Below are 19,889 nucleotides of genomic sequence, written 5' to 3' on the forward strand. Positions count from 1 at the left end.
ATCACTTTGAGACGACATTTGACAGCTGTTTGCGTCGCTGAAGACCAAAATAATAGTATTACAAAACACGTTTTCAAACTGCAAATCTCCATTCTTAAACGGAAACATTTACGCCGAGACGGAAGGTGTGGGATAAAGGAAATTAAGTAAATGTGTGTCATCATAAGAGTGCTTGACTTTGGTGTTTTGCAAGGGAAACATGTCGTGTTTTAAGGAAACATGTCGTGTTTTAAGGAAACATGTCGTGTTTTAAGGAAACATGTCGTGTTTTAAGCAAACACGTCGTCGGTGACATCAAATCTGCTACCATTAAAATGGTGTTTGAAAACATTATAGACAGAAATATGATCATAACTATCTATTACCTGTTGAAAAGTTAGTCATGATATATGTCATCCTCGATATCTCCAGGGTACACGTTCCGATAAGTCGCCACCATACCCTGGATACATCTACGGGTTGGTCCAATGATTGTATTACCTCCCTGTGTTTGCTCCGCATTCTCACAGTGGCCGATCAGCAAATCCGCCGTTACAACCGAGTTTGACAGTGTCAACATATATAGCTCGCGGTCGCAGTCGCGAAGGTTTGTTTGCTGTGATTTGGGGAAATGATACAAACGAAAATGATAGGCCCGAAACTTTAAAAAATATATGCAAGAGTTCCTTCTATCTCTTTCATAGGACCTCTGCATGTTCAGTATTGCCAAACGTAATCGGATAGATAATGTAAAAGGTGACAGTGAGGTGTGATTGGTTCACTCAACTTCCCAGCGTAGACACCTGTGTGGATAACAAATCAGCCGAGGGGGCTAATAAATTTACATCGAACTGAGCCATAGATGCATCCAGGGTATAGTGGAGATCCATCGGAACGTATACCCTGGAGATATCGAGGATGGATAAAAGTATAGTCGGATCACTGTCTGACTGTATGTTTTCTGTAACTGAACGCTAAACGATATTCCAGCTATGTGACGCCGGTCTGTAAATAATGGTCTGGACAAGACCATCAAAAGATCAACAGCAGGAACATCTATCAGGGATTGGATGACATGTGTCAACCAAGTCAGCGAACCTGAAAACGATCCCGTTAGTCTTCTCTTACGACAAGCATGGACTGCTGAAGACCAGTTCTAACCTGGATCTTCAAGTGTAGGTTGAATCACATATTATCATGGGTGGCACATGGTGAATCTGAAAGGGCTAAGCAAATCCTGCTACATTTGCCGGAAGGACCGAAGCAGGCTCATCGAAATTATACGACATTGGCGTCATATCTGACCTTATTCCGAGTATGCAATTCTTAATATATTCGTAGAAATATAGCGACAGGTCTGTCTCTTTTTATTCGGATGACATGCCACTGCATGTGTTTATGACCTTTGTAACCTTTGCTATCCTCTATTTTCAAATTTGTGCACTTCTAACCATATGACTATGGGGTAATTCCAGGTAAGTATTGTAGTCCTAACAAATGTAAGCTTGTCGTCCTAGGCGATGAACGAACAAACGAACGTGCGAACGAACTATTTCAGCAATAGACCGACATGGTTTGTGCAATATCACGTCGGTGGTAGCAATTTGAGTCAACATTGTTCGGAATCAAACCAGTGTCTTGAATAAAACCACTACCCTAATACACTGCTCTGTCGTAACGTTAAATGAGAGCTCTATTAGCAAAAAGTAACAAAGAAAAGAAACATTCCTGGGAGACATTGATCGTTACATCTTACGTTCAACAATCAGCTTGAAGAAATTCAAGATCAAGAAAAAATGTTCAGGTCAAAAAATGGATTGGAAACCTTTTTTATATTAATGGCAGACCGTGCTATCTGACATTTGACGGAGTGGATAGTGTTTATGGGGACAGGCCACAGGATGAGTTCAGAAACTTCTGACAGTTAGGTAATGTGATAATAGTTGGTGGAGAGGTTCCACCTTTTAGAGAGAGAGAGAGAGAGAGAGAGCAACTAGGATGGTTCATATTTATTCCCCATAAATAAGGCGACACATGGCGTTGATCTCTGTTGTTTTGTTAAATGGTCAGTGTCATAGATTGGACACTTACCGGTCAAGGCGCTGGTCTTGGACTTCTGAAATATGACTTCGATGCAACCAAACATCCTATTCCTGAGTTCATAGTACGATTCACAACGCGTCATTAGGACCTATTCAGGAATCAGTACTCGATAATGAAGGTGTCATGTGTCTGCAAGAAGATGATCCCCGCAGAGATGATTAAGCATTGAAAATGCAGGATGAAATACACAGTCGTCGAGCGCAACATGTAAAGATAATACGATATCATTAACATTGTCAGTCCAAAGTACATGGCTGCATACTGATGGCACAGAGAACAATTCTTCAGGAAGAACTGTACATGTCTCGGTAATCTCGTGTGTTACGAGTGTAGACGTATCGCTCGCACAACTAAATGCCTTTTACAGCTATCTGTCTAAATGACAACAGTTTATGCATCAGTTTCATAATATCCCAATAGCTGGTTGAATCAAACATAGGGTTATGTGATATATGAAAAGGGCGTTCACTTAACAATAAGAAGTGACAAGGCAATATGGCAGTTGGTAGTTAAAACCACCTCATTCCCTAGGCTTTGAAAGTCTGTAAGAACATAACATTTCACAGCTACGACTTTTAACACATCCCGTTAGGACCATAGAGGGTATAAGAATAGCATAAAATGTCCTCACATCCATATCAGGGGAAGAGAGGAGTCAGAGGTCAGGACTACGATCCGCTGCTCAATCAGACCAAAGTTTCACTGAGCTTCAGTCCACGCACTGGAATTTTTTAATACTGCCACTGTGAATTCACTTACAAATCCCAAATCAATTCACCCCAAGCTTACACTGTAGCTTACATTCAATTCAGTTATATTTATGTAATCATTTCTTTAGCTCCCGTGAATCTCCCTCGCCTTAAGCTAATTGTACCATGTACGTTCAGCAATGTTTTAATTTCACAGATTTATTCCTGGTACTGAACGTCTCTGATCCTGTAGTACAACACAGGACATCTATGAATCAGTATTTACACGCACATATGATATACATGAACAGGGGATTGCGAAAATAATCCAGTGTAGGTTACATTTTGTTGTGAGATATATTCTGCCCTAAATAACATGGCATGGTAAGCAGACATGGACAAATTTTGAAGCATAGTATGTTTCTTGTGCTATTTAACAATGCTGAGAATTTATAAAGGTTTGGATGGGCACAATAATATTTCTTGACATACAACTTTCTCATTGAATTATAAGCTGGGCAAATCAAAAGAAAATAGTATTCATCTGCCATCTGGTTAAGATCACATAGTTGCAAGTTTTATTCTTTTTTCACATTTTAGATCTTCCACTATCGATGAATAAATCATGTGAAGAACATCTCAAAGAGCTTAACGCTATCCAATACTTCTTTTACATGTGCTGTTCAAGACAAACAATTACTAACGAAATTCCCAAATATTTGTACGAACTGGTGCATTCAAATTCGTTACTGTTGGAAAATTCTAGGTTGAAACCGAGCTTATTAAATCACGTCTGTGATAGATTCGCTGCCCAATGAAGACACTTCCATCACCTTCACCCGTGAAGATCCGGGCTAGAACTGATCTTCAGGAACCCTTACTAGGAGGCGACAAACGGGATCGGGTGGTCAGACACGCTGACTTGGTTAACACATGCCATCATATCCCCTATTTGCATATGTCGATGATCATGTTGTTGATCATAGGAGCGTCGGGTCCTGACTGGATTATTTACATACCGCCATCATATAGATGGAATATTGCTGAGTGCGGCGTAAAACAGTACATGACGACAATGTAACAACAATCGACTTCATCACTTTCACACAACCGCTTGTACTACAGTCAACAATTCAGAAATGAATACAGTACCTTTGAGAACAGTTAGCATTGAATGCTTTCAGATTCCACAATGCTAATAAAGTAATTTTATTGGGTCGGGTTTCAGAATGGCTGCTTACAAAGCTTACAGTTTTGAGTAGCAACTCGAAGGTGTGAGCATCTGCCGAGCACGCTATCTTCGCCACCTCCTTGAGAGTATGTTTGTTTTATCTGATTTGTGACACGGTACGACAAAGTGCTTCAATGGCATTCGTGAATATTTATTGAAAATATATTTTCGTTTCATTTATCAAACTGCGTACGAAGGGTCGAGAGGCCACAGGTTCTGTAATTCTGTCTAATATGCATAAACAAGGCATGTATTTCAAATGTCTTTGATGTGATAGCGTCCAAGAGAGCCTTTTACCGTCAAGCCGCCTAAGTGCTTGTGTTGTGAAGTTACTGAAGTCTGCCATAATTAATGAGGTTGTCATATATGTTTAAGTATTCTCGTTGTAAATGCTGGCTGAAGTATGTGGTCATTGTTCTCCGCAGAGCGACTCTTTTTGGGGTTATAGCGAAAACGGACCCCAGCGAAAACGGCCTAAACAAAAATGGAGAAAACGGTCATTACGCAGGAAAAACGGCCACGGCTGGAGAAAATGATCTCTGGACTGGACAAAATGGATGTTATATTAACACAAAATACAGATATTTTTTGTTTGTTTTTGTTTTGCTTTCATTCATCTCAAAGTGAATATCATGATACGAGGGCAACGTCAATGGTAACATAACCATTGCAAAGTGTCAGGTTGTACATCTACAAGTTGTCAAAATAAACACTACTTATCGTCTATTTTCTCTATCATCAACTAATTATACATGTAAAATATACAATCAGTAAAACTGGTTTGTTCATCGTTACTATCGAAACGACCAGTCAATCTTGAAAGGTCAAACTAAAAAACATCAATCAATTTTTGAAAACCTGTCCGCAGTAAAGTAAACCTCTGGTATTTAGGATATATACTATACTCGTGTGATTGTGGTGCGGCTATGATGGCCTCTTGTCCTAGGCACAGAGGCCGTTTTCTCCAAGTTCGGAGGCCTTTTTTTCTCCATGTGGTGGCCAGTTTTTCGAATCATTTAGTTTTTGTTGACGTCCGTTTTCTCCGTAATCCGTCGTATTCAGTCATTTGCTTTTAATCATAAGGTTTGAGTGCAGAGAGCAGTGAGTAGTGAGTGAGTACAGTTTTACGTGGGGTAGCCTAGCGGGTAAACCGTTCGCTCATCACACCGTAGACCCCAAATGGGTACCATGTGTGAAGCGCATATTCGATGTACCCTGCCGTAATATTGCTCGAATACTGCTAAAAGGGGCATATTTCTTTTAACAACATTCCCATGGAAACGACTATACAGAGATGTTCATTTTCAGACCTTGTCTTAAATACTCATTCTTGCAAAATGCCACACTAATCCTGTCCTTGTCGTAAAAGTGTCTGGATGGGAAAATCTCATTTGTTAATTAATATACAAGCTTCAAAGGCACGCTAAAATAGACTGTATTGTCTTTGAGTGACATTATTTATAAAGGGATTAAGAAGTTGAACACAGATGATCAAGTGTGAAGGGACTGAGGAGTTGAACACAGAGGATCAGGTGTGGAGGCTTAAGGGGCTGAACACAGAGGATCAGATGCGATGGGATGGGGGTGCTCAAACTGAGGACAAGCATGTTTTGCACCACTGGTGTCATCTGTGTTGAGCGTCAAATAAGTCCCAAGAGACCTAATTTGCAAGATTCTGCTAAGGAGCTCGGAAATGAAACTATCACAATATGAAGGCCATCTTACGGAAGAGCAGAGTCGCCGCTAATAACATTGATACAATACATCTACAATCCAAACTGGTGCAGAAAGTTTGTGAATTTTAGAATGTTTGCTTGGGTCCTGGTTAAAAAGACACCTAGTACTTTCCTGTCCTTCAACGATTTCCAAATTCCATCGTGCTAGTGACCCGTAAAGATCCGAGTTACAACTGATCTGCAGTAACCAATACTTGTTATATAAGAGTCGATTAACGGGATATGGTGGTCGGACTCGTTGACTTTGTTGACACGTCATTGGCTCCCAGTTATGTAGATGGGTGCTCATGACGTTGATCTCTGGATTAGATCATTTACAGAACACGCACTATTATGCTGCACCCGTCGGTAAAGTATTGGCAAGGGCTTATACCAAACCGGCGTATTTTAACAGAATAAATGTTTGTCATCCATTGGAATATTGTGTCGCTACATCGCACCATCTTCTATGATCGATAAACAAGTCAGTCTATGGCAGTTAGAAAAAAATAAATGAAGAGAATTATAAAACAAACGTCCACTCGTCATTTTGTCGCCTAAGTAATGCCCCCGTTTCACGTACATCTTGCAGCATTCAATGTTAAGGCTTCAATAGCCCTTCAATAAACCAGAAATAAAGACCGACTGAATTATGAATTGGTTCGCTGAGTAATATGTATGGTCGACGTAATTCGATAAAGGCATTGATGCACCATGTGATTCTCCGGCGTATACTGTCATTGGCAATTTTAGATATTCCAAAGGCTGACGAGGCAATTCCGTCCATAAACCCAGTGGGATACTCCGCTGAGGCCTACATTCAGGCCATTGTCGAACATTAGACCTACCGTGGAACCAGTCAACGGTCAGTTTATAGAGTACAGTTAACCGGACAGAGACCTTCGGAAATATGTCTGAATTTCCAGGGAACCTGACGGTCGCCGCAAGAGGTCTGTGATCATTTGCCACATTCATGTCATGACTTGATGACATTTACTTCGCATGAGTCGAAATTGTCACGTTTCCATTACCATTCTGCTTTGTTTTATTGCGTTGTGGTTTTGTTCTATCTCAATCACGCTACGGTTTCAGAGACTGATGAGGAATGTTATCACTGTTTTCAACAGAAGTTGAAATGGCCTGAGGCGACACCGAGTACGCTGTCAATTTGAATTAAGGAATGTATGAACTTACTAAAAAGCAAACTCAAAGAAAACTGTCACGATCGCTTGTCATTGTTTTCAGATCGAGATATGAGAGACATTAAAAATGAATCACACTCTCAGTTTCTTCATTTAGTGCAAACACTTCCTTTATACGGCGCTGGATGCTTTATTTCTGAGTAGGTGAGTGAGTGAGCATGGATTTATACCACATGTACCAATATTCCCTCAATAAAATGGCCGAAGACACCAGAATTTGGTTTCACACATCGTACAGCTAAGGGGATTAGAAAACGGCGTGACGAGCAAATACGTTGACCACCAGCTGCTTCTGCCTCACTTTGTTCTGGACCAGACACAGCTACATTTAATGACGTTCTACTCTACACTTCAGTCGATACAAAGGCCCCGAATTTGAAACTGTTGGCTCCCATTTTCGAAATACATGACTTGTACATTATTTTAGGTTATTTGTGTCTTGTTTTCTAGAAACATTGTAACACGAACACACAAACACAATATCCTAATAATGCATATAAAGTCACAGCACCATTGCGTTTGTAAGCTTCATTTACGTAGAAATATCTAAAAATTGCTTACTTACGAGGACTGAAAAAGAAGTACCTACAAATATTAATTAGCTCCCTCGCTTATGAGGTCGTTTCCCGTTGGTATCTATATCTAAATAATCAGAGCTGATCATTTCTCAAAGTTTTACGTATGGAATAGTGAATGGTAATCAGTATGATTCTGCATCATGACATCAACACTTCCTTGATCGCCTAAACATAAGCAGGTATTGTATCTTGATACAGCAATCAATTCAAGTATTATTATGATTATATTTTATTTTAAATATTGTTAGGATATTAGAGAATGAAAATGATAGCATAGAAGTTTTGACGGGTTTAAAAACGCAATGTTAGTGTACTGGAGTACTTATATAAGGCGTCGGATTAGAGGCGGGTGAAGTCAGTAGGCTAGGACATGCCTACTTCTTTCGCTGTTGATGACTGGATAGTCTCGTTCAGACTCGATTATTTACGCCCTGTAACTTTAATAGTGCTGAGTGCGACGTAAAACGAAACTCACTCGATCACTGACTGTTTCTGATGATAGTAAAAAATAGTAAATAAATATTTTCTAAGGCATTTGGGTTTTTAATATAAGAGACTCTTGTCTCGAGGTACAGGTACGGGTATCTAGTTGAAGACGTCTTTTAGGATAATAGTTTACAAAACGCAATAAATACTTTCTGGAGTTGCGATTTCTAGTGTAAGACAAATGGGGTCTTTGAGATGACGATTTAATGACCGACAAGATCACGGCTAACGGATCATTACCTACGCCCAAACCATGCCGTTTAAAAATCAACATTACTCTTTCAACTCTGAAGGTTTTCAATTCGGAATCGGTATTTGTCGGGATCAAGGCCAAGCCAATTCTACATAATTTAATCCATAGTGGCCATGGAAGTTGTGACCATAGCAGCGATGACAAAACCCTTCGGTAATTGGATGGCAGGGTTCCTTAATAAGAAGCTTTCAGAGAGCAAAGTATAAGTCTCTGTAAGGAGAGATTGAGACCGAGGGCAACGGCGTCGGTGATTTTTGTGTGTGGAACAAAGTGAAAGGGCTTGTGATTAATCACACAGAAATAGCCAGATGCAAAATTGTTTGAAGAACGGTCTCACGTAAATACAGTTTACCATGATCCCCTTAAGGGAAAGAAAACTAAATAATGCATTCTGCATTCACCGATTCCTTCAATCGCATATAGAAGCATACCTGACGCGTATTCACTCTTGCGTATTCACAATACGCACAGATTTTGATAATCTTCTTTATCATGAGTTTGGTTTTTCATAACCTCTGATAAAGATTAATTTAATGGCGTTCCGACAAAGGCATTTCATGATGTCCGAAAAGGCTCCGAAGCAGCTAACGAGGTTATGAAAGGGGGAACTCACATACGTGAAGTGTAATGAAGTTGCAGAACTTAGCAACATTGCAAAAAGGAGCATTGCATGGTCTTCCGGTTTGAAAATAGAACCCTTAATGACACTGAAAAAAGGACAATTTATTAAGAGTTCAAAAAGGAGGCTTTAAATGACGTTCTAAATCCTGCTTCAAATTGCAAAGTCATGCTTGTAGTTATAACCGATGTAAAATAAACAAAATACGTGGCTGATATGACTTGATTCATTTTACTTACTCCATCCAAAATATACCTTTTATCTAAAAGGCTAAGTCCGCTAAAGGCAATATGTTTCTATTCAGATTGCGGATTCCATGACTTGTCGCTGAACTGTGAATAAATAAACACCTGCTAAAAACCCGACACAGACATATACTCCTCTCACTGAGATGAGAGCAAATGCTTTGTCGATGTACACACTGATATGGAGGGCTTATTAATGATCCACACAATATCTGTTGTAATTCTTTGAGACCCTTGTCGCTCACTTTCTTGTTCTTAAGAATAGGATAAAAAATGAAATAGACGGAAACACTTGCGGAAATCTATACGTCCTTGTTGGGTTGACAAATAGGAATGTTTTGTCGACAAGACTTAAGGTTTACAGGAACGTGGATTTTGACAAGATTACTGTAGGTCACAACTTTATTGTTATCCAGTGTCTGCCACCACTAATTTACGCACCTCCATAGTGGCAAAGCAGATGTTGCAAAATATCCCATACTGTATAAAGGTACTGTTTGCATGTGAACTGACGTTTTGTTAAACAAATTCTTAACCTCCAAAATATTTTTGCTATGAATTCAATAAACTCAGTGAAAATTGGCAACTTCTTAACAAAACTTTACACCAAAACACAGCGGATTTTTTATAGCAGTTTGATGCACGGTCCCCGTGCAATACATCTGCATAAGGTTTGGAGTTGGATAAGGGTTTTCAAGTTTGCATAAGGGTTGCAGAAATTCATCACTGGCGTGATATCTCTCTCTATCTCTCTCTCTCTCACTCTCTCTCTCTCTCACACACACACATATTTGACGTGCGCGTGCACTTACACACATACATACAAAAATGCACATACATACATGCATCCATCCATCCATACACACACACACACACACTCACACACACATATATATAATTTATCATTTAGTGAGTGATTTAAGTGAGTCTTAACTTGTGTTGTGTAGTATATGTATGTACCTATACTATAACGTTCAGTTCATAACCATTGAAGTGACTCATCATTGGTGCTGTGGAGTGCAAGTCTCTGTACGTAAAGGCTTTATTATAACGTGGCTCATGTGTTGCACACACACTTCAAAATACGACGTGTGACACAAGTACATATGGTTTACACTAACGATACCTTAAAATAACATCACTGTATCACATCCATTTGAACTACGAATCCCACATAAATACAGTTGGAAAAAACCCCAGCATACCTCATAATCACATGGAAGTTTAGATAAGTTATTGTCCTCAAGGGGACCACCCTCTTCAAAATGTAATCACATATACCTGAACCTTAAGTGCTGAATAAGCGTTTGGTTTTGATCTCAGCGTACACCTACGACCATCTCCAGTAACTTGTAAAGTATGTAAATCTTTCTGAGGTTGGTAGCAAAGGGAGAGAGCGCTGCTGAGTAATATATAAATGGTATGATGATGATGATGATGATGATGATGATGATGATGATGATGATGATGTACCGTATTGACAAGGTCCACGGTATGCTGGCCAAACTGATGTTGCTGTCGTCCTTGAGGCCTGTGTTCATGATATATCAGTGTCAAATAGTCAGACAGTTTCAGCATTCTGGAACAAGCTGAAAAACATATCTCTGAAAATTGCTAGGTGCCATTTCTGTCCATCGATGACAGTTTCAAATTTATCGTATGTATGTATGTATGTGTGTGTGTGTGTGTGTGTGTGTGTGTGTGTGTGTGTGTGTGTGTGTGTGTGTGTGTGTGTGTGTATTTTCCGTGATTTGATTTGTTATTAATTACTATTGCGGTAGTTGTAATTGGGTCACAATGTTTAAGGTTTTAGTGTTACTTATTATGGGTCACATTTCCTACAGAGAATTATTTAAGCGGCACGCCTTTAAGGCAGTACTTTGGAGTTACCTCCCTTTGACAAACATAAACACGAGGCTACGACTATGTTCTAGAGTTCTCCACGTTTGTGGCGATGGTCGTAATTGCTCGAAAGTTCTTGAAACTATGACTGAAAGTATACATAAATGCTAGTTGCCGTGTTGGACACGGACACGAAGACGGACACATTCACTGGAGTTTACATCATCGTCAACAAGTCCGTCAATGCTTGATATATGGCCGCTGCCAGACCGCTCGCTGTGTTACATTCTGCATAACTGTTTCTCTCTCGTACTAAGACTTAGGTGAGTTTGCTATATATTTTGTGACCCATTGCCTTAGATTTTGTCTAATTTTTATTGTATTTGAAATCGGTATTGTGAAATTGACTTGTGACTTTGTTTAATTTGCTCTCTTTGTTTAATAAACAATATTTGAATGTTTTAGACTTGTCTTTGTTCTGTGTTGCTGATTCACAGGGGATTTCTTACACATTTCATCACGGCAAAATTTTTTAACCATAACAATGTGTGTGTGTGTGTGGATGAATGGATGGATGGATGGATGGATGGATGCACGTATGTATGTACATTTGTGTCAAAATGTTCACGTCAAACATGGGAACATTTACATAGTCGTGTCTGGACAGATGTTGATGTTGTGACCACTGATTAAGTCGTAAAACATGTACACATGTTTACTAAACTGATCATCAAAGTGGCTTGTGATGACCAGCATAGGTTCTGAAGGACCTAGGCCAACCCCAAATGAATTTCTCGATGAACGAAAAGTCCAAACTAAAGCCTGAATACAGAATATTGACCTTGCAGGTAAATGACAACACGCATGTGTAGAACAACCTGACTTCAGATATATCTTCGGCTGATTAACATCCGAGAGTATCAACAATATAAACACCATGAACATCACGAACGTCATGAACATGTGGTCGCAACTGACATTATTTGAAGTTCAGCTTCTTTCTGATTGAATACCACGGCGTTCCAAATGTGCCGGTTGGAAAACTCGATTCTATACACACACGAGATAGTATCGCAACACTTCATATTTAATAAATATCTACCTTGTCAATTCAACCGGTCTAAACCTCAATTTAACTTATTATCCTGACAAAAAGGACCCTAATGTAAAAAATGTAAAAACCTAACTGGTAAATTTACGAAAGCAACTAAATCGACGGATTTCTTTCCTAGCTTTAGACCTTCAACAAGAATTTACTGAAATCTTGGCGTGCATTGCAAGCCGGGAATAACTTTGAGTAAGCAATATCTCCGGCTTGCAACAGCTCGAAGCGCTTCTTACTCTTCTAAAATGGCGGAGCGATAATCGATAACCGATAACCGTTTGCTCGCCTGGCCCTAATGAAGAACACATTAGAAGAGTCTCTATGACGAGCTGCTGAAATTATGATTGCTGATAACTACATTGAACCTGTGTAAGAAACAGAGGATGCTGGGGTGTAAGCTACCAATTTCCCATTTGATCAAGTTCAGCCTCGAATTCAAGTTTCCCTAAGCAGCCATTTTGGTTTGAGAACAAAGCGATCCTACCCAGCTATTTGTGCGATTACAAGCGGCTGAAAGTTAGCCCTCCGTTGCCACGCGAATTGTTGTACATCGCTTGCAAGCGATTGGCTGTTTGCAACGCACCCTTGATGTTTGCTTAATGACAGCAACAAGTATTGTACGTGATGGTCGTCTCTGATAAACAGTATTTAAGAAAAAGGCATGGTGCTCACGTGAAGAATGAAAATAATGATATCATACAATCAAAATCGTGATAATTGTGATATGCAATGGCTGGCTATATGGGTGATAAGATCATAGGAGGTTCGGTACTAATTTCCATGTGAATATGTATAATACATCGATAGATACTATGAACAGGGTTGTGAAACTGCGCACAAAACAAAACCGGATCTTCTGCCGGACGTGTCAGTAACTCTGGAGCTCAAATCCCGCGTTCGTCTTGCCTGGTTGATCCTTTTTGAGTCAAGGTAACGAGCCAGCGCCCGCAGCCTGAGTAACCGATCATTTGTATAGAGTTCATCATGAAAGTGTCATAGCGCTACGATACCTTTATTGATGGAATCCAAACCTTCTAGTACTTCAGGAACTCTTATGAAGGGGTGCTTAAGCATAACCCACTTCTTAAAAAATCAAATGATGTTTAACAACATTCTTGCAACAGTAGTACAATTAAAATGATCCAGTTGTCGTTCTTTGCTTCGAATGTGAAATTAGGACTACAGGCAACACTAAACCGCATGCCCGCGTTGACGGTTGTACCTGAACGCCGTATAGACTTTCAGATACCTATCGAGAGGGATCAATGAAATATTCTCAATTGCGCACCACGCCCTTTAGGGCTACCATTTCTGAGAGACCAAAGGCGTCGTGCCAATCAATCAGTGAAGATATGATCAAGTGTTAACCTGAGCTGAAAGGTGTCCTTAGAATTGATACTTGGTATAGAGAGTCAAGTGAGTATCAACGTACTACCCGACTTGAAGCATAGGAAATCCCGGAATCAAGCTGAAATAACCTTGTTTTTGTAGCTACGATGCCGTGGATATCAGCGAGCCAAATCAGGATAACTCACTTTTTGTAACTGTGATATTGTGGATATCTCCGAACTAATTTGAAATAAACTCCTTCTTGAAAGTGTGATACGGTGGATATTAAACTGAAATAATTTTCTTTTCGTATGTGTGACGCTGATGATATCCCGGATCCAAATTGAAATAACTTCTATTTCGTAATAGTGATGCTATATTTATTTACTTAAATACCTTCATACTGTGATATTCAAAGTGAAATCCTTTCCTGTTTGTAATTGTGGTACATTGCATACACTCGAACCAAACTGAAATAATTGTGATATCGTAATTGTGATACTGTAGGTATCCTCGAACTAGCAACTCTGATGCTGGGCTATATTCAAGTCAAATGAACATAACCTCCAATTCGTAACTGTGATACCTCAGATATATATTGAAATAATGTGATACTGTGGACATTCGTGGCTGGAGACTCGTTTACATTGAATTTAATGTTGAAATATCATTGACGATATATATGCGTATTAATAAAGGACTGGCACTCACCACATAGTTTAGTCGAAAAGAGTGAACCGAACTACAGACCTATAATTAGTGCTGCACTTGAACCCCATTATAATTGAATAAACACATTTGAGTGAGGGTTTGAGTGTACTAAATGTATATCCAAAACTACTTTCTGAGCCAAAGAACATAAAGAAATAAAGAAATAAATTTCATTTTTAGAAGGGGAAATTATCATCGTATCTGAGCATGAGCAATTGTGTTATCTTTATATAAAGAGTATTGACAGAGCTGAATATACATAAAGATAACATTTGCAATGAAACAAAGGCCAATGACACTTTTTGTTTCACTAAGCTGAACTAATGTCTGAAACCGCTTTCCCCGATCTTGTGGTGTGAACACAAACATACATGTTTCTCATGAAAAGTCTTTGCAGGAAACGTCGTCTAAAGTACCTCTAAGGACGTATAGTCACCTAAAGTCTCATTCGTCCTATGGACTGCAAAAAGTCAAATTCATTTATCCTATCTTGTCGTCGTTTACCAATATAGATACATCAGACGAGGAAGAAAATTCTACTTACCTTTGTTGCTTATTCAATATCCTTGCTTTCATGTGGTATAGACAAGAATGGAACACCGAGCACGGCCTCTCGGTATCCGCTACACAGTGTGTCTGTCCTCAAGCTCAGTACCAAGATCAATATGTCTGACAGGGAAGGCAAGGGATTTAATATTAGTCTTGAAAGATGGGAGGGTTAACCAATTAAAACCAATGTCAACAAATGTTAATGCGCGGAAGATTTCAGGTATGGAATTGGTGGATAGGAATGAGAGATGCTGATTGGTCATACGACTTGATGAGCACTTCCTATTACCATTTCTTTACAGTCGCATGCAACTGCAGAAAGAGATGTGGTATTGCTTGTTCAGACTGGCTTTAATTGTTTGGGGCTATCATGGGTATGGTGATTGATGAGGACGGAGTTCATGATCGATTATATACTAGGGGTTCAAATTTTAAGTTATCTAAGAAGGAAAGTGTTTAAACTTACTTGATTTATGGTAGAGACTAGAAAAAACGTCAGAAGTCGAAAAAACGTCAATGGCACTCAGCTGCGACAAGTCAGGTCTGGTGACTTCGTTATTCTTTCGTTCTGTTTTCCTGTTATTTGCAGACAATTATAAACGTATCTCCTCAACGCAACTCATACATATTTTTATTTTGTCAGAAATGCATGCATCAAATCTGCGAAACATGGCGGGGTTTCCATTTTCCTGTTCTTTGGCAGTTAACCATTGAAGCGTTAGCGAAAAGCTCGTCGTAGCGTAATTTTAACGGCTCTCACCTTATTAAGACTTTCCTCCTTTGTTGAAACTCAGAACATGGCAAGCTTGATCGTTCGGGAAGATTCTGTCGGGAACAGTGTATCGAAGCTTGGATGAGAGTGAATTAAACCGGTTTCGGCTTGACTTTCCTTCTATAGCGGATTTGACAACTGCATCCACTGAATTCGAGTTCATCACTGATCTAGATTAAAAAAACCCAACAAACTTTCAACAGTGACACCATTCTGGACGTGAATACGTAATTCTAGGTCACTTACTGTTGCCTTATGTACAAATGTTAGGTCACTGCTTTACATTATTATCAACTCAGTATGAGTAACATGAAAGTGAATTGAGTTGAGTGAGTGAGTTTAGTTTTACGCCGCAGTCAGCAATATTTAAGCTATATGACGGCGGTCTGTAAATAATCGAGTCTGGACCAGACAATCCAGTGATCAACAGCATGGGCATCGATCCGCGCAGCTGAGAACCGAGGACGTGTCATCCATGTCAGCGAGCCTGACCACCCGATCCCGTTAGTCGCTTCTTACGACAAGCATAGTCGCCTTTTATGGTAAGCATGGGTTGCTGAAGGCCTGTTCTACCCCGAACGTTAACGTTTGATTCACACTGGGTGGCTGAAGTGTACGATCCAATACCCATGCTTCATGGGTTTGTTTATAGACAGGGAACATAAACAAACATCGAGGGTATCTCAACCCATGATTCCCCCGTGACCAGTGAACAATTTATAGTATATATAGGTCAAATTAGTGATAACAGGCCATAGATCGCCAACAAGTGAAGGCTGGACCATTGTGACCAAACTAGTTACAGAACACCAAAATGTCTGACTATTTGGCACTGACACTCCATAAAATCGGGGCCAGTTGTCGTCAAAAGCTGAAGGCAGATCGCAAGTCTGTGGGGACTTATGGTACCTTTGCCTCCTGCATGGACCTGCGTTACTGTATGGCCAAAACCTTCCAATCAATATGAACATGGAATAGGAATATGAGGCTAAATTGGTGGGATCTTCAAGATGCTGCTGCATACCAAATGGCGAGATTGCTTCTTAATGAGACCTTCAGAAATCACTAAAGAGATTGAGTTATCTTCCCCTCGTCCCGAAACCTATTTGCCTTGACTTTTGGTGTGCATATTTTCACACTGGTGCGCATGCGCATTACAGAAATTGGTATTCTTGAGGTAGAGTTATTACTAAAAGCATTGGAACAATATTAAGCGAACGAATACAGACGTGTTCTTAAGCATTTTGGTTTAGAGTGAATGATTGGAAATCTGGGCGATGCTGGCGGTAAACATTGCCTTGTTTCGAAAACCGAAGTAGTCTAACTGCAGAACTCTTGTCCATAATTGGGAACCAACAACTTACCCGTCACTACTCTCTATGGTCGACGAAGTCTCCAAGTTATTGACAAGATTCATGAAACCCGATGACAATCCCTGATGTTTTTCAACATTAACTTGTCACCCTACTGAGAATGATCCTCTTGACACAAGATGCTTACTAACTGAAGCATGGCTGAATACCGCCGTCTGATGGATGGAGACAAACAACCTAAAAATAGCAACCGGGCTAGATGTAGGAGCCCAAATAGCGAAATGGTTTTGTCTGGTTTGAATGATGAAGATCTATGTACATTGTTCGTTTTGTATCTCACTTGACGAATACAAATAAGGTCATGTCAACGTCTTCGCCTCATAAATCATTACGGCACGGGGTGAGTGAGTGAGGTTGGTCTTACGCCGCACTCAGCAATGTTACAGCTATTTGGCGGCAGTCTGTAAATAATTGAGTCTGGACCAGACAATCCAGTGATCAACAGCACGAGCATCGATCTGCGTAATTGGGAACCGATGACATGTGTTAACCAAGTCATCGACCCATGCTTGCTGAAGGCCTATCCTACCCTGAACCTTCATGTGTCTGGCACGGGCTGAAAAGGTCACAGAAAGGATTACTCACAAAACGCAGTCACTTTCAGTGTATATATTATTGTTTTTTTTAGGTAATATAAATGACGAATATGTTCCATAAAAGTTGAACGGCGTAACCATTTTTATTAAAACGATATACTTTTATTCACTATATCTATCTAATCATCATAAGTTGTTAAAGGCACAAAGTCAGCCACACGTCTCTAAGAAAATAATGCTTTTCTCTCAGTAATACTAAAGGCCTGGCGGGACAACTTAGGGATGCCCAGCGAGTCCTAACTTGACACACAGAAAGGAGCAAGCTACAAAGGCATATTTTACGTCATTGGAAAGATCTCGAGGAGATGAACACGAAATGTCCATGTGCCAGTGTGTTCATGTGTTAATAATCTCACAAATTGGCTCTGAAAATGCATTTCTGCAGAAATTTCTGGCAGAATTTTTTTCTGTAGAAATTTCTGGCAGAATGTTTTTCCTGCAGAAATTTCTGGCAGAATTGTTTTTATTTCACTACCAGAAATACCTTAATTTAACAAAATTAGAGAGAAGTAATGATACTGCTGCGTGAGTGGTAGTTTCATGTTTATTCCAAGTAATAAGCACTTAGCGTGATCAACTGATCTGATATTTTTGTTTCGCTACCAGAATTATCTTACTTCAATAAGATTAAACACCATTGTTATATAATTTAATATAGACTTTCTTTAAATGATGTCGTTTTCCCTGTTAAAAGCCTATTAGTACCAGACAACCGAGTATTTTACAGTGTGAATTTGACCGCATTTCATTATCGCTTTTACAATTTAAAGGCTTATGCATTATTCCCATCTGTTTCATTATAACATAGTTGTAACTTCTTAGTGGATTCACGTCGTGCAAGAATAATCTAACAGTATTGGGGTGCATTTTCCAATCCCAATAAGCCTACATTGTTTTTGTATGCGATATGGGTTGAAGGCGAATAGAGGCGAAACCCGACATATACTACATACATACAATAATAAGAAATGTAATACACGTGAGCCATAATCTGAATTCATCAACATGCCCGAAAAGACCAGCGTACCAGATGAGATGATAAACAATACCTATGCGACAATGCAACAGTGTTGAAAGTGTCAATACCCGCGAAGATGTAATTGCCTCGTTGAAACAATGATTTATGCCGAAGTGACCACCGAGTTTTCACACCTGCTAATCCCATTCAAGAATGACTAATGTGGTACAATATCACCTTTATATTTGTTATTCCTACCCTTTTTCAACCAAGACCCTAGTGAGTGAATTATCGTCCCATCATGACAGAAGCTAGTGAGATAAGTTGATTGGCGTGTTTTCGTAACAAAGGCCAGTGGTTGAAATGTTAAATTGTATAAATGTGTCTGTGATGATGGCAGTTTATATCACTGTTCTAGTGTACCGTGGGCATATTATCAGTTACATGTTTTTCAATCAGGAATAGAAAGAATTATGTTGGTCACTCGTGGATTCGTACAAAAAACAGCGTTAAACAGTTTGAAAATATTCCAATCATTATGATTCATCCATCCACTTCTAAGCATACACAATAGAAGAAGTAGTTATCTATAAATATGATATATTGAAATGTTGGATTTTGTACATACAGACCTTGAAACTGACAATCTGAGTTTGCACCCAGTTCCGTCCTACCCAGCCATCCGGGAAAAATGGAGGTAGTTTGTTTGCAACTCACAGATGTAATAGCATGTCATGTGTACAAGAATCGCACCTGACTCTCTGTGTAATTACATAATGTGACAGAGACAGACCCCAGGTGCACGAGCCATAAATCAATGTAGTTTGTTTATGGTGTATAGCCTGGTAGGTGTTAAGTTGGTCAATGATATTGAAGTTCAGTATTGCATATTGTCATTAGCAGACAAGCAGAGTGACAGGTGACAATAAACAGACATTGCGCTTTGTCTGTTACATAGACTGCTTGTCACAATCAATATATTTTCTATGTTTCCATATACATGATTTAAAACATTTCAGTTTTCAGACTGAACAATGAAATTAGCATTTCTAATACTACATATTTTTTTTAAAACATGGGTTGCAAATATGCAGGTAATGTACCAGTGTATTGTTATTACTGCCGAACCAGGATGCGTGTAACCACAAGAAACATTTCTTGTTCTCCCACTTCGACCGCAACGATAATCTTGCACACATCACTTGAGTTTATACGAGTTGGCTTCCCTGTTCAAGCTAATCACTGCACATGTGCTATGGGTGGTGAAACCACTTTTCCGCCCTTCGCTGGGGAAGCGTTTTTTAATCGCGTTATTTTTTCAACTTCATAACTAATTTGCATTTTTGTTGCCGAACCGAATCAGAATCTGCAAAGATCTGTTTTGTGTTGCATGTAACCTTGAACCGACAAAACGTACTGGATATACCCTAAAAAACGTCTATTGTCCAAGCAGCACCAACTGGCATTGTTTAGGTGTATTCCCCGAGTGGCCGCTCTCTGGCTTGCGCAATTATTAACTGCGGTGTCCACTCAAGGACAACCGAACCGGAACGA

General features: G+C 39.6%; 1 protein-coding gene across 1 annotated transcript in view; it reads right to left on the reverse strand.

Annotated features, from left to right (window-relative positions):
* LOC137255495 (calcitonin gene-related peptide type 1 receptor-like) overlaps positions 1-19,889 on the reverse strand; it is a 90,487-nt gene that overhangs the window by 62,207 nt on the left and 8,391 nt on the right. Inside the window, exons 4-5 of the mRNA XM_067792931.1 lie at positions 17,311-17,337; positions 10,435-10,631 (exon numbers count right to left, since the gene is read on the reverse strand). Of these exons, the coding sequence (XP_067649032.1) occupies positions 10,435-10,631; positions 17,311-17,337 (224 nt within the window). The remainder of the gene's footprint in view (positions 1-10,434; positions 10,632-17,310; positions 17,338-19,889) is intronic.

Source organism: Haliotis asinina, chromosome 11 (genome assembly GCF_037392515.1).
Source record: "Haliotis asinina isolate JCU_RB_2024 chromosome 11, JCU_Hal_asi_v2, whole genome shotgun sequence".
Lineage (NCBI taxonomy): Eukaryota > Metazoa > Mollusca > Gastropoda > Lepetellida > Haliotidae > Haliotis > Haliotis asinina.